Raw genomic sequence first — 24,374 nt, forward strand, 5'->3', positions numbered from 1 at the left:
TCTCCCCTGATTCTAAGTATAGTCGAATCGCTTGGTTTGAGCAAGTAAAACAATTTTTATAAGCATTTTAAGCAAGGTTTATGGAAAAATGAATGGCGGATGAAATCCCATGAAGAGGGAGAGGGGGTGACTTTGGCACCCCTTTGGCACTCAGACCTGAGCCTACTAAATATTTAATTAACCACTCATGATTGTCAAAACTGTTTTTTATTTTCGAAAATGTCAATGTCATGTAACATGTTCTTTACTTCAGTGGTGCAATGCTTGTTTGAGCTAAAAATCCACAGCAGAAGCTTTTTCTATTAATAATAAAGCCTTAGACTTAGAATCAGGGGAGACAATGCAACATTTCACTCACAAAAAAAAAAAAAAAAAAAAAATCCGAATTTCGATTAAAAGTCGACTTTGGCCAGCGAATTTCGAATAGTGTTTTTGCTAGAAATGCCCATCCCTAGTGTAAATGGGGTGTTTTTAGCTGTCAACCCGGAAGTCACTGGCTCCAATTGTGAGCTAAAAACTCTGAAATACAGCTCACATAATTTACATGTTAAAAATCACTGTTACCATGAAAAGCCAGGCTGTTGTAGTTATTACCAAATCAAATTCAAATTGAATTTTGAAAATTCAAACTACTTTCCTGAGTTGGAAATCGTGTTTTAACGTTCAGATTATTAAGTTGGTTGAGGAAAAAGTTGAGTGGCATTTTATTATTGTTTTTTTATAATGGAGTCCTATGGCTGCTACATGGACGAGATTTGTTTGCAAAACAAATTCATTGTTGATTTTGTTATTGTCACAGGATTTGTTGACGTTTAGAAACGCATTTAGTTTGGGAGAATATAGCTTAAGACTTTGCTAATGAAAACAGAGTGACATCATTTGAACACAAGAGTTGTTTATTCTCGTTTGCATGTCATAATCATACAGCGACAAAGATGTCGATGTACAGTATACCCTTTATTAGAGTTCAATGAGATGTTTCTCAACATGGGGAAAAAAAAACACAACTACAGAGTCGACTCTTCACTACATACAGACTCAGAATATAAAAACGGACGGGTTATTTACAGGTGGAGAGAGGTGTGCCTGTGTGTGCGTGTGTAGTCTGTCCAGGTGGTGAACGTCACACCTGCTCGCCCAGGTCCAACACCCGAAACTTGTCCAGGTTGTAGAAGCAGGCTTTGACGACTCGCCCACCAAAATACCGTCCGTTCAGATCCACCACAGCTACGGGGAGAGAGGCGGGAAGAGAGAGTATCAATATTACAGCTACAGGGAGAGAGAGGAGGGGAGAGAGAGCATCAATATTACAGCTACAGGGAGAGAGAGGAGGGGAGAGAGAGCATCAATATTACAGCTACAGGGAGAGAGAGGAGGGGAGAGAGAGTATCAATATTACAGCTACAGGGAGAGAGAGGAGGGGAGAGAGCATCAATATTACAGCTACAGGGAGAGAGAGGAGGGGAGAGAGAGTATCAATATTACAGCTACAGGGAGAGAGAGGAGGGGAGAGAGAGCATCAATATTACAGCTACAGGGAGAGAGAGGAGGGAAGAGAGAGCATCAATATTACAGCTACAGGAAGAGAGAGGAGGGGAGAGAGAGTATCAATATTACAGCTACAGGGAGAGAGAGGAGGGGAGAGAGAGCATCAATATTACAGCTACAGGGAGAGAGAGGAGGGGAGAGAGAGTATCAATATTACAGCTACAGGGAGAGAGAGGAGGGGAGAGAGAGTATCAATATTACAGCTACAGGGAGAGAGAGGAGGGGAGAGAGAGTATCAATATTACAGCTACAGGGAGAGAGAGGAGGGGAGAGAGAGCATCAATATTACAGCTACAGGGAGAGAGAGGAGGGGAGAGAGAGTATCAATATTACAGCTACAGGGAGAGAGAGGAGGGGAGAGAGAGTATCAATATTACAGCTACAGGGAGAGAGAGGAGGGGAGAGAGAGCATCAATATTACAGCTACAGGGAGAGAGAGGAGGGGAGAGAGAGTATCAATATTACAGCTACAGGGAGAGAGAGGAGGGGAGAGAGAGCATCAATATTACAGCTACAGGGAGAGAGAGGAGGGGAGAGAGAGTATCAATATTACAGCTACAGGGAGAGAGAGGAGGGGAGAGATAGTATCAATATTACAACTACAGGGAGAGAGAGGAGGGGAGAGAGAGTATCAATATTACAGCTACAGGGAGAGAGAGGAGGGGAGAGAGAGTATCAATATTACAGCTACAGGGAGAGAGAGGAGGGGAGAGAGAGCATCAATATTACAGCTACAGGGAGAGAGAGGAGGGGAGAGAGAGCATCAATATTACAGCTACAGGGAGAGAGCGGAGGGGAGAGAGAGCATCAATATTACAGCTACAGGGAGAGAGAGGAGGGGAGAGAGAGTATCAATATTACAACTACAGGGAGAGAGAGAGAGTATCAATATTACAGCTACAGGGAGAGAGAGGAGGGGAGAGAGTATCAATATTACAGCTACAGGGAGAGAGAGGAGGGGAGAGAGAGCATCAATATTACAGCTACAGGGAGAGAGAGGAGGGGAGAGAGAGTATCAATATTACAGCTACAGGGAGAGAGAGGAGGGGAGAGAGAGTATCAATATTACAGCTACAGGGAGAGAGAGGAGGGGAGAGAGAGTATCAATATTACAGCTACAGGGAGAGAGAGGAGGGGAGAGAGAGTATCAATATTACAGCTACAGGGAGAGAGAGTATCAATATTACAGCTACAGGGAGAGAGAGGAGGGGAGAGAGAGTATCAATATTACAGCTACAGGGAGAGAGAGGAGGGGAGAGAGAGTATCAATATTACAGCTACAGGGAGAGAGAGGAGGGGAGAGAGAGTATCAATATTACAGCTACAGGGAGAGAGAGGAGGGGAGAGAGAGCATCAATATTACAGCTACAGGGAGAGAGAGGAGGGGAGAGAGAGCATCAATATTACAGCTACAGGGAGAGAGAGGAGGGGAGAGAGAGTATCAATATTACAACTACAGGGAGAGAGAGGAGGGGAGAGAGAGTATCAATATTACAGCTACAGGGAGAGAGAGGAGGGGAGAGAGTATCAATATTACAGCTACAGGGAGAGAGAGGAGGGGAGAGAGAGCATCAATATTACAGCTACAGGGAGAGAGAGGAGGGGAGAGAGAGTATCAATATTACAGCTACAGGGAGAGAGAGGAGGGGAGAGAGAGTATCAATATTACAGCTACAGGGAGAGAGAGGAGGGGAGAGAGAGTATCAATATTACAGCTACAGGGAGAGAGAGGAGGGGAGAGAGAGTATCAATATTACAGCTACAGGGAGAAAGAGGAGGGGAGAGAGAGTATCAATATTACAGCTACAGGGAGAGAGAGGAGGGGAGAGAGTATCAATATTACAGCTACAGGGAGAGAGAGGAGGGGAGAGAGCATCAATATTACAGCTACAGGGAGAGAGAGGAGGGGAGAGAGAGCATCAATATTACAACTACAGGGAGAGAGAGGAGGGGAGAGAGAGTATCAATATTACAGCTACAGGGAGAGAGAGGAGGGGAGAGAGAGTATCAATATTACAACTACAGGGAGAGAGGAGGGGAGAGAGAGTATCAATATTACAGCTACAGGGAGAGAGAGGAGGGGAGAGAGAGTATCAATATTACAACTACAGGTAGAGAGAGGAGGGGAGAGAGTATCAATATTACAGCTACAGGGAGAGAGAGGAGGGGAGAGAGCATCAATATTACAGCTACAGGGAGAGAGAGGAGGGGAGAGAGAGCATCAATATTACAACTACAGGGAGAGAGAGGAGGGGAGAGAGAGTATCAATATTACAGCTACAGGGAGAGAGAGGAGGGGAGAGAGAGCATCAATATTACAGCTACAGGGAGAGAGAGGAGGGGAGAGAGTATCAATATTACAGCTACAGGGAGAGAGAGGAGGGGAGAGAGCATCAATATTACAGCTACAGGGAGAGAGAGGAGGGGAGAGAGAGTATCAATATTACAACTACAGGGAGAGAGAGGAGGGGAGAGAGAGTATCAATATTACAGCTACAGGGAGAGAGAGGAGGGGAGAGAGAGTATCAATATTACAACTACAGGGAGAGAGAGGAGGGGAGAGAGAGCATCAATATTACAGCTACAGGGAGAGAGAGGAGGGGAGAGAGTATCAATATTACAGCTACAGGGAGAGAGAGGAGGGGAGAGAGAGCATCAATATTACAGCTACAGGGAGAGAGAGCATCAATATTACAGCTACAGGGAGAGAGAGGAGGGGAGAGTATCAATATTAAATACATTGTTGAACATCTCTTGGTGCAAAATGGCGCCTCTAGAGAGAAGCCCTCACTCTGATTCAGGGTTGCTGCACATTCTCAATAAGTAAAAAGTCCACACGTTTTCCACACCTTGATCTGTTTTGAAGATGTTGTCTGGTGTTCAATATGATTTACACAGACAGACATCTTGCCCTGCTCTATAGATGAAGATTGTTCTTCACAGCCACAATAATGTGAGATAGGTAGGTAGGTAGGGTTCCTACACATGTTCCATGTAAAAAGTCCATATTTTTGCAGGCAGAGCTTATGTTCATGATGTTGGTGGGTATTTCATATTATGCATGCTTGACAGCGGCTGGGTAATTTTAAGAGCAACCTCTATCTTCACCATTATCTGAAAATTATTCTTCACATCAGCAACAACTGTGGACTCAAAGTAGAGATGGAGATTTATAAATTTCCATAATTGAAATTTGGGGCAATTAACGATCAATTATCGATTCATCGTTAATAATAATATTATTATCATCATCATTATTATTTCAACAAAAGCCTGACGATAGTGTGTCATGAGGGACTCAATGTCACGCGCCCTGGCTCAATTTTTGCGACTGTTACATTAGCCACACAAGACGGTAACGCTATTCGCGGAGCTTCTGGGTGGTAAATCCATTAGCTATAGCGCAAGCCAACGTTATCTGGCCAGCCAAAACCACATCATCACAGCAGCTAATACAACAAGCTAACGTAAGGTCGACATCGGTATCATTGCTGCTGTTTGGCCAGACGTGCTTCAGTAGATAAATCTTTTTTTGTTTTTCTGTTCTTTTTACTGGACTCTGTGTTGTTGGTTTGCTGACTTTCATTGGCTACATTAGCTAGCTAACGTAACATTAGCCTGTGTTAGCCTTCTTCTTCGTTGGTGTATTTACTAAATACGCCAATGAAGAAGTGGTGTGTCATATTGTGGTTATATATCTGTCCTGCTTTCTGGGTGCTGTGATGTAAGCGTGGAGCGGCAGCACATCTGGGAGACACTGGGTTGCTGGGCCAGGTGTGATGCAACACCTGAGGGAGAGCAGCCTCACCTGCTTTCTGATCTGAACCGACCCATTTAGAGGGGGACACACTTTCACCGCCAGCGCTTATACAATAGCAGATAAAAAGTCAGCATTACATAAAGCGGGTATTAAAACTAAATCTGTTTCTTAGATGTTCCACCACAGGCCGCAGAGTGAACTCTGGTGAAGACAGAGACATCACATTTTCACTGGTCTAACACGTCTGCACCGAGGTCGGCTCAGGGTTAGAAGAACAACATAAATTGTGTCCGATAAATTATTGGCTGATAATGGGAAATTCATCTTTATCAGCTATTATCGGTATCGGGCATATCGTCTATAATAATATCTATACAAAATTTGTTGTTTACAAGGAAAACCCCTTTGGATACCTTTAAGCATAAAATACCATAGGGGCCAGTCTATTATATACCTTTTGTCATTGTGTTGTATCTGCAGACTAAGCAGCCATAGGCTTTCAGTTCTATAAAAGCCTTCATTTTTGTATTGACTGATGCACTTTTCTAATAACCTGTATTAAATGCATTGAAGCCAAAGTATGTTTGGTGAAGTTTTTTGATCTACTTTACTAGAAAAAATGAATAAATGAAATGAACATTTGAAGAGTCACAGGTGTTCTTTGTTTTGTGTTAAAAATAGTGATGTCAGTTAGGTTTGGTGAGGTCAGAGCTATGGAAAATGACATCATCCATCTTTGCTCACTACATCTTAGCCTTTCTCGCCCTCAGCTGTGCATAAACTACACGTTATTATTAACCCTTTTAAAATACAAAAAATGTGAAATGATCAGTTATCGTATCGGCCATGAGAAGCAGCTACCGTAATTATCAGTTATCGGTATCAGCTGAAAAAAAATCCATATCCCTAATTCAGCTTTTTTTTTAACTGTGAAACTGTTAAATGGGTTTAACTCTCATTCAGGTAGGAGCTTCAGTACACAGATGCACGTCGAAGCCAGGGTTTTTCCTGCATAGACAATTCAGAGGTCAAATTTGGTGCCAGCTCCAGCTCTTGACAAAACTCTCACAGGCGTCTTCATGGAAAACACTATTTTCTAACGAGCGTTAAGCGTTAGACTCGGTGGATTTCTGTCATTTGGAATTGTGGCATTACGCCGATGTGTTGACAATTTAATGTTACATAATTTGATTATTATAATAATTATTTTAAAAGTTATTATAGAAACACCCACAAACCTTTGATGGCCGACTCCACCCGCTCGAACTCCAGGAAGATCCTGACGGCCTCGTCGTCGGTCACCATGGCGATCTCAAAGATCACACACTTGGTCACTTTGCCGTATTTCTCACACTCCTCTTTGGTCTCTCCCTCCAGGTCCTCATCCACCTCGCCTCGCCCCACCATGTTCTGCACAACACACACACACGCACACACGCGCACACACACGCACGCACACGCGCACACACACACACACGCGCACACACACACACGCACGCATGCACGCACGCACAACACACACGCACGCGCACGCACACACACACGCGCGCACACGCACACACACACAACACACACGCACACACACACACACGCACGCACACACACACACACACACACACACGCACGCACGCACAACACACACGCACGCGCACGCACGCACGCACACACGCGCGCACACGCACACACACACACGCACGCACGCACGCACAACACACACACACACACACACTCGCACGCACGCACAACACACACACACACACACACACACACACACACACACACACACACACACACACACACACACACACACACACACACACACACACACGCTTTATGTTAATGACTCACATCCAAACTCTGTGATTTCATCAACCACATGGATCAAAATCTGCATTTGGGGCGGCTTTAGCTCAGGAGGTAGAGCGGGTTGGCCAATGACGCAAGGGTTGGCGGTTCGATCCCCGCTCCCTCCCAGCTGCTGTCATTGTGTCCTTGGGCAAGACACCTAACCCTCCTTGCCTCGTATGAATGATGGTGGTCGGAGGGGCCGTTGAGCGCCGATGTGTGGCTGCCACGCTTTCGAACCACCGGTACGAATGGTGTGAACGAATAATGATTCTGTGAAGCGCTTTGAGCACTTGGAAAGGCGCTATATAAATCCAATCATTATTATTTATTATTATTTATTTGACGTAAATGAGCAGCATTAAAATATGATCAATAATGATCCCAAAAAGGAGGCATTCTTAAAACTCTAACACATCACTGCAGGGATGCAAACTCATGGAGAGTGAAACAGGTGGCGGACACAAACCACTCAGAAATCAGTCACTTCAGTGCCCTAATTTGGGATGAAAAGGGTGACTAGGGCTGGGCGATATGACTTCAAGTTCAAATCAATAGCAGGATTATTTCAAACTTTTACTTCGATTATGATTAATGAACTATGACTTATTTGAGACACTTTAACACTGCCCCTCACAGTTCTCTGACGAGCTCTGTACTGTACTGAACTCAGACTAATGTTAGTTGGGTGGGCGGAGGCACATGACTAAACACAACATAGTATTTTTTTAAGGGGACAGTTCATGAACGCACACATTGGGTAAGTATTAACACGTTAATTGCCAAGAACGAGTTGAGTCGTCAAACACAATCCAGCTGTTCACTGCCAACGACGAGTTGAGTCGTCAAAAAATATATATATTTTTTTTTTGACGGTGCTACGTGGATCAATGCCCCCCGCGTCTCCTATGGAGATATTGGAAGTATTGAATGTGTATAATCTATTTTACCGACCAGCTAGGTGGCGACGGTCCTCTCCCGACAGAGATAAAGTCAACCAAAAGCAGCCGCCTCCCGCGGCTGCTTCCTCCAAGGAAGGAAATCAAGGAAATGGCTTGGCGATTTTACAGTCAGAAACGAACGAGCCTCATTCTCATACTGTAGGCGGGGACGCTTTCGCGCTGCTGCGGTGGGGGGTTCCAGAAATGGACTGTGTGTCAGCATAAAGCCTAGAGTCGCACGGGGCTTCATCGGGGCTCTCAAACCCAAGAGATGAGTGAGACCTATCCACACTCGCTGCCAGGGAGGCAGGCTGCTCAAACTCGCTGCCAGGGAGCGACGCTGCTCAAACTCCCAGCAGCAGAGCACTCACTTGTGACAACGCAGGCTGAAAGCCACTAGACACGCCCACGGAGGGAGGAGTTGAAGGAGAGGGCGTTCGTTTGGATGTCTGATCTCTCACTGATGCCAAAAATAAATGGTTAAAGTGACTGTTCTGGCTGTTTGATTGAATTTCACAAAACTGCGATTATCTCAGCTTCCTGTCTCAAGACGCTAAAACCATGCTGTACTCAACGGCTAATATCTACATAACTACTAACTCTACAAACTAACTCTTTTAGACAGAGAAAGCACACATTCTATTAGTACTTTTGTGAACTTTGTGTTGACAAACTCCAAGCAGAAAAGAATCCTCGGCTCTTGTAAAATGAGCCAGAATCCTCAAAAAAACGGCTTGGCAAAAGCTACCTACAGCAAAAAAAAAACGGCTGGCAGTCAATGTGTTAACCAAATTAACATGAATTAACTGACACAAGCAAGATACAGTTAGACACAGTTAGAGGTTTTGATATATCTTTAGTTAATTGCCCAGCCCTAAAGGTGACTAATTGCATCCCTACACTGAATGTGATCGTAGATCCAGCTCAGGCGTGAACAGGGCGTCAAAAACAAAATGATGGTCATTTATAAGAAAATACCTCTAATTGCCAGGGATAATGAAATTGGCTGAAATTAGAGATGAAACGATATGAAAATTTCATATAGTGATGAAAATTATCACGGTTATCAGTATTATCACGATATTGTTAAATGTTCAAAAAGTACTAATACACTCACAGAAATCATTTCACCAAGTTTGATATTGAAAAGTCAGACCCCAAAAGGATTGATACACTCACTGAAATCATTTCTCAAAGGCTGCACGTTTGCATCTGGGAGACTGCTGCCAACTTTGGTTGATGATGGATGTTTTTCAAAGTGTACGGTTATCGTAAGGAATTTGATCACAGTTATCATTGAAACTGGTTATCGTTTCATCCATAGCTGAAATCATGTGACGCCTGTATACAACTGTAGAAAAGTCAAGGTTTTAAAATTAGTCACTTCCTGATTTAGGGAAGTTTGCGCAGAAAATTAATTTGAAACTGCTAAAGATTCTACTGCTGGTTCCACTAAAGATCCCATTGATTCCACTGCACAAACAAACAAAATGTCATCTCATCGGGGGAAAACTCATCATCAAAATATGGAGGGTAACTTGCACTGGAAGATGGAGATAACTTGATTCAAAATATGAAATAAGTTGATAGGTCTGGAGACAAGAGAAAACCACTGTCATTCTTTACAGTGCGTCTTCCATCAAACTCCTTCATCATACTGTCAGTCCAGCACCAGCTGGATCTGATGCAGATGAGCAGCCTTCAATATGGTAATTATTCAAATGATTTACCTGCCACGCCTAATGAAACTGACCCTAGAGCTGGGTCTCAGAAACAAAATTATGAATTGCACTCTGAAGAAGTGTGCATCCATTTCCAACAAGGACACCTTTGAAAAATAATATTGTAAGAACGTGAGTTGGTATCTGAGTGCATACACACACACACACACACACACACACACACACACACAAGGTAAGCCTTACCCGCAGCAGGACAACTTTGGTTGGGCATTTGAGGATCTCTGTGAGGGGATTGGCCTCTGACTTCTTGCCATCCGCTGATTGGACGAAAACAGAGAGGACGGTCACATGTGTGTTTTAACTACTGCCTATTGGTTAACAGAGGAACACACGACTACTGTCACATTGTGATGACTACACTGACCACATGGATATTATTATTACACAAATAAATTACATACATTTAAACTTATTGTTGGCCCCTTTTCTATTGGTGCATGTGTTTGCTCTGTAGCAGCTGCTGACTCAGCAGTTGGGGATAATGCCTTGCTCAAGGGCAGTTTTCTGTTATACTGTTATGATGCTGGCATGTGTTTAAACTGCATACATTAGTATCAATATCATATTACAGTTTTAATTTCTCCTTATGAGCTTCTATATCTGAGTCTCTTCTTCTTGTGTGTAACTACAAAAATGAACTGGAAATAGTATTTGTTATTCGCTTATCCCACCCAGATTTTGTTTTCGCCCCAAGCAGTCCAGGGATTCAAACACGCAACTTTTGATCATGAGCCAGTATCCAGTATATCAATTTATATATTATTTAGGGCTGTCAAAGATTAATTTTCTTAATCGCGATTAATCGCATTTTTGTATCGCATCTTTGTATCGCATTTTTAAAATGCCATTATTTTGCATTTCAAAGCATTTTTAATTAGATATTAATAATTCTTACCAGTGTGTCGTGATTGGGAATCAAATGAATGCAAATAAATGTACTTTGTGATCTTGAATTTTAGATTTATTTTCAATTCAATAGAAGTGCACTGTAGACAGGAGGTAACAATGTCTACAAAATGTATCTTGAGTAGAAAATAAATGCACAATTGTAAACAGTGCAGTACACGCTCCAGAACCCAGCACTTTGAGCTGCATTCTATGTATGAAAGGTGCTATACAAATAAAGCGTATTATTATTATTATATTATTAGAACCGATACTTCCGGCGGCGGCGCTGTGGAGCAGTCGAAACCCAAAATGACACAGCCGAAGAAGGCTGTATCTGAGCTAAAACTTTGGCACTTCCATGTGAATAATGGCTCGGTATTGGAAACTGTGTATATTGATAACGTGTATATCGCGTGAAGCCATTGGAGCCGACCTCCCAGTGGTTAGAGGACCCGCGCATCCGAGACTCTGAAGGAAGAATGAGTGATGAGTCTCGCGCTAGCTAGCTGGCCGCTAGCTGCTCCGGTATGCTTAAACCCGATGCACTTCGGTGATATTTTAATTCCGTTTTACACAAGGTGCAAACTACTGTTGACTTGTCCACTGTGCCATTTGGGAGTTTCTTAACCCATTGATACCTGATGCAGCATTTGTGTGTGTATCCCTTTAAGAGGTCTTAAAGGGATACACACAAATGAGGGATATACCGTAAATTCCGGACTATAAGCCGCGGCTTTTTCCCCGTTTTTTGGCCCCTGCGGCTTATATAACGGTGCGTCTTATCTATGGATTTTTTCAGAAAAAAAAAAAAAAAAAAAAAAATCTCTCTTTTTTAGCACTCTTTCTAACTATAAATCCACTTCTGTTTTAATTTCCTCTCTTGCCCTCTTTTCACCACACCGCGGACACTGTGTGCACTGTAAAAATAAACAACGGTGGTGTTGTGTTATGTTGTTTTGTTGAAATGTTACGGTAATACGGTAAATGGGAGCTTCCTCAAACAGCCATCTCTTTCCCGACAATCCCCTCTGTGCGTGACCACTTACATATGGTAATTACGGTAAGCAAACGGCCACAAGCCCATCAACTCCCTCCCCCGACTACCAGGAGAAAATCACAAACTTCGGCGAATTCACACAAAGGAAGATCAAGGAATATTCCATCGAACCGGAGCAGATCATAAATATGGATGAAGTGCCTTTGACGTTCGACCTGCCACTCACTCGGACTGTTAACAAGAAGCGCCCTGGAGGATTCTTTCACCAAAAAAAAGCTTTGCTCGTTCTCGACAGCATGAGAACGAGCAGTAGATGATCATGAGGTGGTTTTTCAGACGTGTCGATATAGCAGTTTATCGCAAAAGTGTAATGGAAACACATTTTTCGCATTTGCACGTCATGTGACCCATATTATCCCTTGGAAAAGGAGCGGAAAATAAGTTTGGTAAGTAAGGTTCGATAGCCGTGTCAAAACCTCCGCAGCAAGTGGAAAACTTTGAAGCAACGCTACCTAGCAGAAAGACGAGTGTTGTGCAAAAGCGTAGCCGGGCAAATTAGATAATGTTTAATGGCAGAAATCGGTCCATGGTGACAGCAGGCTGCCTGTGTGCGCGCATTCGGCACAGCGGCGAGATGAGAGGATGAAAAGCACACACTGGTGCGGTGGTGCTGTCTGAAGTGAATACAGTGACTGTGAGTAGGCTAATACATTGCACACGTTTCAGGTGCAATTATAGAACCAAATCAGCCTTTTCCCCCCTCCATCTCTAAATCGGACCAGTTGTAGGCTATTAGGCTACCTTTTTTCCTCTGCCTGTCGCGCTGACTGCATTCACGCAGCCAGCAACATTTTGCGACTCATTTTCTTTTGAATTGATAATCAGGCTCGTTTATATGCATTGTAACTTCATGTTGGGATTTCCATTGACCATTGGTTGGATTTGAGCATGCAGGGGACGGGATATGGGGCAGATCCCCGTGCGTAATCACTGTGGCAGCTGCTGCAACGGGGAATCACTCAAACGCAACTTCAATGGAAACGCCTACAAGTCGCAATTGTACATTGTCGAAGTTGTAGAAATATCGCAATTCTTTTGCGAAAAACTGTAATGGAAACACAGCTATAGATGAAGAGGAGTTCGTTGGTTTTGAGTGACAATGAAGGAGAGAGGAGAGTGGTTGACGAAGCCACCCTGAACCTGTTCGTTTCCGACACTGAAGATGAGGACTTTGGTGGTTTCAGTACGCAGGAAGAAGAGGAAGACGAGCATTAGTGACTTGACTTCTCTGGTTACAGGTTTGCTGCACATATAGCCTATTGTTGTGTGATTTTGTCTGGGGATTAGTGACCTGACTTTTGTTTTGTTTTGTTGAAATGTTAATAAATGGGAGCTTCCCCAAACAGCCATCGCTTTCCCGACATTCCTCTCTGTGCACGAACCCTTTCATATGGTAATTAAACATCAAAACACCCGCGGCTTATAGACCGGTGCGGCTTATAGAAGAAAAAAATAGTCAATTTTGGTCCCGCGGCTTATACACCGGTGCGTCTTATAGTCCGGAATTTACGGTACACACAAATGCTGCATCAGGTATCAATGGGTTAAAGTAAAACGAGCCATTTAGAAGCGTATTGCTGTCTTTCTCTTCCATGCCTGCACAGGCAGGAGACAGGACACAGCTGCGACCGGCTTGACTGCAAGTACGGGTACGACGAAGGGACAAAATAGCGCCATGCGATTAAAAATAACGCGTTATGGTCGGCCCTTAATCGCATCGCGATTAACGCGTTAACGCTGACAGCCCTAATATTATTATATAATTATATCCAAACAGAATTATTTTATGGTGAAAAGTCTTAAAGATGAGATGAACCCAACGGAGCCCAAGTGGCGCGTGCCACGTGGGTCAGAGTCACGTTTCAGACTGAAAAACAAAACTTGTCTGAGATGACAGGTTGAGAGGCGGGCCATAGTAGCATGTCGATGATTTGATTTGACAATTTTGGGGACTGGAATTGGCTTTGGCCAATCCTGGCGTGTTCCGCCCCCAAATCGAGTGGGATTCAGCGTGTTGTGGTGCTACGCGAGTGGGATCCGCAGAGTACCAGGCAGCCAGCTGCTTCTGTGTGGAGCGGAGCAGACAATCCGATGCATGAGTGCTGCCTGCCCGCCTGGAATCTCTGAGGGGAGACCCCTTACGTTAACGTTATCCTGGAATGCGAGTTTAACGAGCCAGTTACATTTCTTTGCATTCTTAGACATCACCGTTTGCTTTATTTTGTATGTTACATACAATTGGCCAAGTTAATAGTTAGTTTATCAACTAGAAATTCTACCAGGTTACAGACACTAGGCGCCATCTTTCTCCTTCATTTGGAGGAGTGAAATGGGGTAGAAATTTCATAGTGCAATGCGACGTCCGCAAACTGTAGATTACTGTTAAGAATTAAATCTTGAAAAATTAACTTTTGATGTGAAAAGTTTGAATTTTTGTGATTTTCTTTGCATACATTAATAAATAGGTGCACTGAATACCCAGGTATTTGAACTAAAATTAAAAAAAGAGTAAATTTTGGGTTCAGCTCGACTTTAAGATAACAGTCATTTTCCCATGACTTTTTCTATTATTTCAAAATGCAGGAGGTTTCATTCTATCTTCAGGAAGGAAATTCTTCAGTTGGTGCCTGGTTCAACCTGTACTACACTGACACCTACAGGCTAGTGGCCCCCAAACTGGGGTTTGGGGACTACCGGGGGTCCCCAGCAAAATGAGGAATACATCAATTTCAATGATGTGAAGATCATTTTCAATACTATATAATGTGAAGACAGGACAATGAGAGAATATGTAAGAAAGCTAATTCTAGTGCACACATGGGCAAAATACGGCCCGCGGGCCTCCTGTGTGGCTCTCTGTTCTACATTGATGTAAACATTTAAATAATTAACTTGTTGGTTTTGGATTTATTTAGCTTCAAGAGTGCATTTTTGTTCGTGTGACCCTCAACACAGGCTTTGATCATCCCGGGCCACTTACTGATACTTATGCTTAAATTAACACACTCATATTCTGGTTTATTTCAAGAAACACATTTTGGCTAGTGGAAATTCTAATTGGCTGGTAACTTTAAAATCTAGCAGCCATATTGGCAGGTGGTGAAAAAAGTTAATTTCAAGCCCTGCAGGGAGAGCAGGTGGTGACATAGGAGTGAGTGAGAAAAGGATCAAATATTGGTGGTTAAGACTGAATAATGACATCACAACTGTTCATTTAAAATTAGTTATTCCTCTAAACCTGGCTTCAAATGCCCCAAATTGTTCGCGCTGGCACCGTTCAGCCCTCAGAAAAATCTGGTAACGAGGAATTTCTTTTGTGGCCCTCTCTATCATCAAAGTTGCCCATCCATGGGTTACGGCATGACAATATTTGTTCGGCCCCCGGCAACAATCTGGGTTTCTCATGTGGCCCCCCATGAAAAATAGTTGCCCACCCCTGTTCTAGTGTATATAAATCACCCATAAACATCCACTCAAAACTGCAACTATATTTTCACTGAGACCAAAGCAGTGATGAAGCGGCAGCCAACAGCGACACCTGCTGGACAAATGTGAACACTGCAGCCAGTGAGCAGCAGCAGCTCACTGAGGGAGCGACCTATCGTGTAAATACAACTTAACTGAGCAGATTAAATGTGACTATTGGAAGTAGAGATGCTGGATGATATCAGCACATCATCAATATGGGCTGATAAAGACTGTAAAGAGAAATCATCAGCGTCAGCCAGAAACGGACATTTCTGCCAATATGACAGGCCGATAAAATGATGCTTTTTTTCATTTTGGCAATGAAGGAAGTGGAGACGCGTCATCCCATCTTTTATACAGTCAATGGTACGCATGCACACAGAGAGACAGACAAACAGGGTATGACAGGCAGACAGACAGACAGGGCATGATGTGCACGGGAGAAATAAAATGAGTTGAGGCCAACCTGCAGCGCCTCCGGCTGATGTCTCTGCAGCAGCTGGCTGGCTGGCTCCTGCTGCTCAGTCACACACACACACACACACACACACGCACACACAATGATCAAATACAAAGACACACACACACACAAAATGATCAAATACAGAGCCATGGCCAAACGATGCTAAACTGAGGACAGACAGAAGAACAGCGACAGTGAAACTTTGTCGGGGATGAAACTACAGCTGAGACAGAGTGAGACGACAGAGACGTGAGCAGGACGGGGACACTTTCCATGCAGCCGACAGAAGAATGTGAGACATTTAAAACACACACATTTCAAATGTAGGACAAAGAGCAAGCAAGCGACTTTTTGCAACCGATAGATACACATATAAGCAGAGAGCAGGAGGGAAAGACAAAGAGAGAAATATTTATCCAACACTGAAAGAAAGAAAGAAAGAAAGAAAGAAAGAAAGAAAGAAAGAAAGAAAGAAAGAAAGAAAGAAAGAAAGAGGGAGGGAGACAGACAGACAGAGGCAACTGGATCTCAATGCGCATTGGGTGCGTTCAGACATGTACTTTACTGAGATCTGAGTGCCAAAGATCAGAACTGGGCAGTTTAAATACCAGGTTTGAGAGAGAGAGAGACAGCAGTCAGACAGACACAGGCAGACAGGCAGCAGACAGGCAGCAGACAGAATCAGCAGACAGACAGACAGACAGTCAGTCAGACAGACAGACAGACAGACAGACAACAGACAACAGACCGACACGCAGGGTGTAGTTACGTTTCTCAGCAGCGTCTCCGATGATGATCTTGCCTCCTCTCTTGCTGGTCTTCTCCACAGACAGTGCAGTGCTCAGGCCCTGCTCGTGCTTGCCCAGTCCCTGGCCCTCCCTGAAGCCGTACTTCTGCATGATCTTATGGGCCACCGTACCTCTGAGAGGAGGAGTCAACAAAACAACATGATCTTATGGACCACCGTACCTCTGAGGGGAGGAGTCAACAAAACAACATGATCTTATGGGCCACCGTACCTCTGAGAGGAGGAGTCAACAAAACAACATGATCTTATGGGCCACCGTACCTCTGAGGGGAGGAGTCAACAAAACAACATGATCTTATGGGCCACCGTACCTCTGAGAGGAGGAGTCAACAACAAAACAACATGATCTTATGGGCCACCGTACCTCTGAGAGGCGGAGTCAACAAAACAACATGATCTTATGGGCCACCGTACCTCTGAGAGGAGGAGTCAACAAAACAACATGATCTTATGGGCCACCGTACCTCTGAGAGGAGGAGTCAACAAAACAACATGATCTTATGGGCCACCGTACCTCTGAGGGGAGGAGTCAAAAAACAACATGATCTTATGGGCCACCGTACCTCTGAGAGGAGGAGTCAACAAAACAACATGATCTTATGGGCCACCGTACCTCTGAGGGGAGGAGTCAACAAAACAACATGATCTTATGGGCCACCGTACCTCTGAGAGGAGGAGTCAACAAAACAACATGATCTTATGGGCCACCGTACCTCTGAGAGGAGGAGTCAACAAAACAACATGATCTTATGGGCCACCGTACCTCTGAGAGGAGGAGTCAACAACAAAACAACATGATCTTATGGGCCACCGTACCTCTGAGGGGAGGAGTCAACAAAACAACATGATCTTATGGGCCACCGTACCTCTGAGAGGAGGAGTCAACAACAAAACAACATGATCTTATGGGCCACCGTACCTCTGAGGGGAGGAGTCAACAAAACAACATGATCTTATGGGCCACCGTACCTCTGAGGGGAGGAGTCAACAAAACAACATGATCTTATGGGCCACCGTACCTCTGAGAGGAGGAGTCAACAAAACAACATGATCTTATGGGCCACCGTACCTCTGAGAGGAGGAGTCAACAAAACAACATGATCTTATGAGCCACTGTACCTCTGAGAGGAGGAGTCAACAAAACAACATGATCTTATGGGCCACCGTACCTCTGAGAGGAGGAGTCAACAAAACAACATGATCTTATGGGCCACCGTACCTCTGAGAGGCGGAGTCAACAAAACAACATGATCTTATGGGCCACCGTACCTCTGAGAGGAGTCAACAAAACAACATGATCTTATGGGCCACCGTACCTCTGAGAGGAGGAGTCAACAAAACAACATGATCTTATGGGCCACCGTACCTCTGAGAGGAGGAGTCAACAAAACAACATGATCTTATGGGCCACCGTACCTCTGAGAGGAGGAGTCAAAAAACAACATGATCTTATGGGCCACCGTACCTCTGAGAGGAGGAGTCAACAAAACAACATGATCTTATGAGCCACCGTACCTCTGAGAGGAGGAGTCAACAAAACAACATGATCTTATGGGCCACCGTACCTCTGAGGGGAGGAGTCAACAAAACAACATGATCTTATGGGCCACTGTACCTCTGAGAGGAGGAGTCAACAAAACAACATGATCTTATGGGCCACCGTACCTCTGAGAGGAGGAGTCAACAACAAAACAACATGATCTTATGGGCCACCGTACCTCTGAGGGGAGGAGTCAACAAAACAACATGATCTTATGGGCCACCGTACCTCTGAGAGGAGGAGTCAACAACAAAACAACATGATCTTATGGGCCACCGTACCTCTGAGGGGAGGAGTCAACAAAACAACATGATCTTATGGGCCACCGTACCTCTGAGGGGAGGAGTCAACAAAACAACATGATCTTATGGGCCACCGTACCTCTGAGAGGAGGAGTCAACAAAACAACATGATCTTATGGGCCACCGTACCTCTGAGAGGAGGAGTCAACAAAACAACATGATCTTATGAGCCACTGTACCTCTGAGAGGAGGAGTCAACAAAACAACATGATCTTATGGGCCACCGTACCTCTGAGAGGAGGAGTCAACAAAACAACATGATCTTATGGGCCACCGTACCTCTGAGAGGCGGAGTCAACAAAACAACATGATCTTATGGGCCACCGTACCTCTGAGAGGAGTCAACAAAACAACATGATCTTATGGGCCACCGTACCTCTGAGAGGAGGAGTCAACAAAACAACATGATCTTATGGGCCACCGTACCTCTGAGAGGAGGAGTCAACAAAACAACATGATCTTATGGGCCACCGTACCTCTGAGAGGAGGAGTCAACAAAACAACATGATCTTATGGGCCACCGTACCTCTGAGAGGAGGAGTCAACAAAACAACATGATCTTATGAGCCACCGTACCTCTGAGAGGAGGAGTCAACAAAACAACATGATCTTATGGGCCACCGTACCTCTGAGGGGAGGAGTCAACAAAACAACATGATCTTATGGGCCACCGTACCTCTGAGAGGAGGAGTCAACAAAACAACATGATCTTATGGGCCATCGTACCTCTGAGAGGAGGAGTCAACAAAACAACATGATCTTATGAGCCACCGTACCTCTGAGAGGAGGAGTCAACAAAACAACATGATTTTATGGGCCACCGTACCTCTGAGAGGAGGAGTCAACAAAACAACATGATCTTATGGGCCACCGTACCTCTGAGAGGAGGAGTCAACAAAAAAACACCAGCTCAAAAGCTACATGGCTGGACCGTGTTGATCATCAGTTTAGATTAAACCACACCCACCTCCGTATGACCAAAGCCTCGGAATTCAAACCGGAAAACATGGCGGCTCGTTTGCAAACTTTCTCTGATCTTATGAAAATGATTCAGCGAAATGTGTTCCTGAAAACATTTGAGGAGAGACATCAGCCGTACAGTTGCTGAATCGGTCTTCATGGTTTCCAGAGGGGCCGAGGAGGGTTGGCCATCGAGAACCCAGTTCCAAAATTATCATTCCAAAGGAATCGAAATTCCAAAAGAATTGATTCTGCTTATTGATCCCTCAACAATGTTTGGATGCAGAACCTACCTGAAATCCCAGTTCCCACCCAAACATATTAAGTGGCGGACACGGACCACTACATAAAGTGTTAATTTAAAATGTTAAACAAAAAAAATGGTAAACTGTTGATGATACAACAAACAATGCTATGATAATAGGAGTATGACTGAATGATTTGTGTAATGGTTAAAAAGAAATCTGTGAAATAAGCATGTGACCTGTTTTGAACCCGTCAAGAGAGAGAGAGAGAGAGAGACAGAGAGAGTCTGTTGTCTCCCACCCACCCCATGTTGGCCAGGAAGGAGTTGGTTGGCCCGGGCGGTGAGCGCGGCCGCTCGGCCTCGTCGTAGGTGGGCGGCGGGATGGCGGCCTTGGAGCCTCTGGCCGGACGGCCTTCATCCTCGTAGGAGAAGGAGGAGCCTAACAGACAGACAGACAGACACAACACTGAGACATGGAAACACCTGGAGGCCAGTTGCACCAACTGGTCTTACACTGGTCTTAAGCTAAGTTGGTTGTAACTTTACGACCTAACAGCTACGCCGGTTGCACCAAGACGGCTTAAGCCTTCTTTTCACTACGACCAGGCGTAACTCCTACGCCTGGTCAGGAGGAGGCGTAGCCTGCCTGTAACAGAGATCTCCGCGGAGACCTTTTTGAATCCTTACCGTCATTGTCGTAACACAGCCAGTTCTCCGTCTTTGAAGCACGATGTTAAGATTATAACTAACTAGTTGTGTGGCTTAGCCTTCCCAAATGTTGCCGTTAATTTTTTTAGAATGTAATACATAGAATTGGGAACGTTACATTCAATTTCATTCAGACTGTCTGTCTGGCTCAATCGCTGCCATTTTCCCCCCAGAGCGAGGGAGGGTGGGAGGAGGGAGGGTGTTTTACAGTAGTGGCTGAGAGAGCGTAGTGGCACAGTGCTCCAAGCAGGTCGCGAGGCACATTTTTTGCAACATCATCCAATCAGGGTGCATTCCCTGGCAATTCACATGGACGCGCATTGCTACGACCAGCATAGTTAAGACCAGACATAAGCCGTGTTGGTGCAACAGGCATAAATCCACTCTAAAGACTGGTCTTAACTAAGACTGACGTAGGAGTTACGACCAGGCATAGTTAAGACCACTTGGTGCAACCGGCCCCTGGGAAACAGTTGTATTAGCACACAGACTGAGGCTGCATGGAGCCCACTCACCATCTCTGTCCACCAGCGATGAAGGAGGGGCGATGGCTGCTCCACCCATAGCTGTACGAGAGAGAGAGACACAGACAGACAGACAGACAGAGAGAGAGAAAGAGAGACACAGACAGACAGAGAGAGAGAGACACAGACAGACAGAGAGAGAGAGAGAGAGAGAGAGAGGGGGCAGAGAAACACAGACAGATTTAAGATTTTTCTAAAATACTTCATTTAGATGATGACATTAAGCATGTTTACATGCACATAAGAAATGCAAGTGGTGTGCTCCAAGCCATAATGTTAGTGAAGGTGTGTTGGAGCACTGCAGAGCACATATTTCACTCAGCAGCACGGTTGCAATTCGGTACCGGTACTATTATAGTGGTACCGGGTTTCCAGTGTTTCTCTACATTGATCTATTTGTGGCGGTACAGCATAAAATAGATAGTGACTGACTGCCACATATTAATTTCAACTTGTTGACTGCAGACTCCTGCTTTAGGGCTTATATAAGTATATATATATATAGCTTATATAAGTATCGTCTTGGCTGAACATCAGTCCAATTAAAGTGAGGGAATTCCTTTGATTTGATTTGACTTTGCCTACAAAGTGGTGTGTGTAGTTCTTCATAAATCTACCCTCTTTCTTTTGCTCTCAAAGTGCACCAGATTGATGCATTTTACTTTAAAATGTAGGTGATGAAGATTCCCATCCCCAATACGTAGGTTTGCTCATTTATGTGTACGATATTTATTGTTATTCACCTTTTTCTTGGACTTACGTTTCCCATGATTCTCAGCGGTTGCCGGTTGTCGACTTCCTGTTTAATTTTTTTTTTTTTTCACTAGCAAGGAGGTGCATGCCGCTGTCAAAGAGTGGGAACGTTTGGCTTATTTTATCCGAAATAGCTAAAAATAGTAATGTTGTGTGGTTGCTTATCGGCGATATTTCACCAAAACGAGGTGAATGTCAATTCACTGGTACTGTATGGGCTTATTTGAGCCGAAATTGCTAAAAAATAGTATGTGGTTGCATAACGGCCACTTTTATTTTGAAGGCTAAACGTCCAAACCGGAACACTTATTATTTGGTAATTGAACGGAGCTTTAGCGGTCTCTCTCTTTCAAGATTCAAGTTATTGTCACTCCTTGTACAATTATGCACGTGTGAAATTATTGTGCTGGGGGCTCCATTACAAGACATAGGTAGGTACAAAGTCACAACAATTATTATGATTATTTTCAGTCTCTTTCGCTATGAATGGTCCTGGGCGGAAACAGGCAACCAGCAGCTGGAAACAGGGAGGGAGGCTGTCATGGAAGCGCCCACGGTCTCACCAGGAAACTCGTGAATAGTTCTAAGTGTGAATGGGCATTAAGATCCCCTAAAAAAATAACTTTTCTATAGAGCGAATCACAATGTTTGTTTAGAATAAGTTCTGGGTATAGAGCAAATCACAATGTTTGTTTACAATAAGTTCAAACATTTCTACAGGTTCTTGCAGATTAGGCACTGTATATCCTCTGTGACAAACTCTTCACTTGACCCATTAACTGAGATTCAAGGAGTGTTTTATCAAGACTGGTATCAAGGTTTTATGATGTCATCAGAGATCATCAGGCACCCAACCTGACAGGCTTGAAATTAAGCTGGGAGAAGGATATATGTGAAGACATTTCTGAAGACTCTTGGAAGAAGTTAGTGGCCAAATGGTATAAATGCTCTCGAGAAGCACAGTCACAACTTATCCTATACAAAGTGTTGGACCCCCAGTAAGCTAGCTAAGCTTAAGCTGAGAAATAATGACACCTGCTGGAGATGTGATAAAGATGTGGGTACGCTCGTACATATGCTGTATGAATGTGAGAAGGTTAAGAACATGTGGGACAAAATTGTAGTATTTTTGAGTGAAATACTGAATAAAAAACGACATAAATCTGCTGCGACATGCATACTGGGTTTGATACCAAAAGATACCATATTGTCTAAACACTAGGGATGGGCATTTCTAGCAAAAACACTATTCGAAATTCGCTGGCCAAATTCGAATTTAATTCGAATTTCGAAAATAAATAAATAAATGTAAAAAAAAAAAAAAAAAAAAATTTTTTTTTTTTTTTACATTTTTAATTTTTTTTACATTGACATTTTCGAAAATAAAAAACAGTTTTGACAATCATGAGTGGTTGTGGTTCATTAAATATTTAGTAGGCTCAGGTCTGAGTGCCAAAGGGGTGCCAAAGTCACCCCCTCTCCCTCTTCATGGGATTTCATCCGCCATTCATTTTTCCATAAACCTTGCTTAAAATGCTTATAGCGATTTGACTATACCGGTACTTAGAATCAGGGGAGACAATGCAACATTTCACTCAAAAAAAAAAAATTTTTTTTTTTTTTTTTTTTTTTTTCGAATTTCGAATTTCAATAATAAAAGTCGACCTTGATAATAACAACGATTATTCGAAAATTCGAAATTCGATGCCCATCCCTACACCAAGGGATGTGGTATAGAATGGCCATGATATCTGGTTGTAGAATTGCATTAAGACATTGGAAATCACTTATTCCCATTACATTTGAGGAATGGTTGGAACTAATGTGTCATACAGCATCTTATGAAAGGGTAACTTATAGAGCTACGGGAAGAGAAGATGTCTTCACTGAGGTATGGGGTCACTTTTTGAAGCTAACTGAAAGGTCTAAAGACTAAATGAGGTTCTTCCCTTTTGATAATATAATAAGTACTGTGAGATACAAGAATTGATCACGTGGTATATATATTTTTTTCTTTTCTATTAACACATTGAATGCCAGCCATGTTTTCATTCCTGTAGGTAAGTTGTGCCAGGGGTGTTTTTGACGATTCTGGCTCATTTTAGAACAGCCGAGGATTATTTTCTGTTAAGAATTCATGAACATCAATCATCTAAAAATAACTAATAGAATGTGTGCTTTCTCTGTCTAAAAGAGTTAGTTTGCAGAGTTAGTAGTTATGTAGATATTAGCCGTTGAGTACAGCATGGTTTCAGCGTCTGGAAATTTATTCAGAGATAAATGGCTTTTTGTGAAACAGTCACTTTAACCATTCATTTTTGGCATCAGTAAGACCGTCAGACATTCTAAACAATAGTTTTGAACAGTAATTTCCTCCATAACAACAGGAAACACCCCTCTCATTCAAACTCCTCCCTCCGTGTGTCTTCTCCTCCTTCCTCCTAACAGCGGGCGTGTCAGAAGCGCGTTGCTGCTGCCTGCCTGCCTGTCTGCCTGGCAAGACGAGTCTGAAATGGATTACTGTAAAATCGCGTCGCCATTTCCTTGAATGGCTGGCTTGCTCCCGCGGTGTGTGTGTGTGTGTGTGTGTGTGTGTGTGTGTGTGTGTGTGTGTGTGTGTGTGTGTGTGTGTGTGTGTGTGTGTTCGCGCGTTGCTGCGCGGCTCTGGGGGGAAGGGATCTCTGTCCGTTCTGTGTGTGTGTGTCCGGGCTTCTGACTGTAAAATCGCCAAGCCATTTCCGCGGGAGGCGGCTGCTTTTGTGGCTTTTGGGTCCCGTGGCTGTGACTTCTCTCGGTCTCTGTCGCCACTTAGTGGTCGGT

The 24,374-nt window shown here is 43.9% G+C and overlaps 1 protein-coding gene across 1 annotated transcript in view; it reads right to left on the minus strand.

The window, feature by feature from the left end:
• Window positions 1–890: 890 nt before the first annotated feature.
• rbm17 (RNA binding motif protein 17) overlaps window positions 891–24,374 on the minus strand; it is a 40,444-nt gene continuing 16,960 nt past the window's right edge. Inside the window, exons 6-12 of the mRNA XM_083658971.1 lie at window positions 20,793–20,843; window positions 19,873–20,008; window positions 16,482–16,633; window positions 15,716–15,766; window positions 10,020–10,093; window positions 6,547–6,718; window positions 891–1,227 (exon numbers count right to left, since the gene is read on the minus strand). Coding sequence (XP_083515097.1) covers window positions 1,124–1,227; window positions 6,547–6,718; window positions 10,020–10,093; window positions 15,716–15,766; window positions 16,482–16,633; window positions 19,873–20,008; window positions 20,793–20,843 — 740 coding nt within the window. The 3' untranslated portion in view covers window positions 891–1,123. The remainder of the gene's footprint in view (window positions 1,228–6,546; window positions 6,719–10,019; window positions 10,094–15,715; window positions 15,767–16,481; window positions 16,634–19,872; window positions 20,009–20,792; window positions 20,844–24,374) is intronic.

This window comes from Poromitra crassiceps (genome assembly GCF_964638095.1).
Source record: "Poromitra crassiceps genome assembly, chromosome: 2".
Classification (NCBI taxonomy): Eukaryota; Metazoa; Chordata; class Actinopteri; order Beryciformes; family Melamphaidae; genus Poromitra; species Poromitra crassiceps.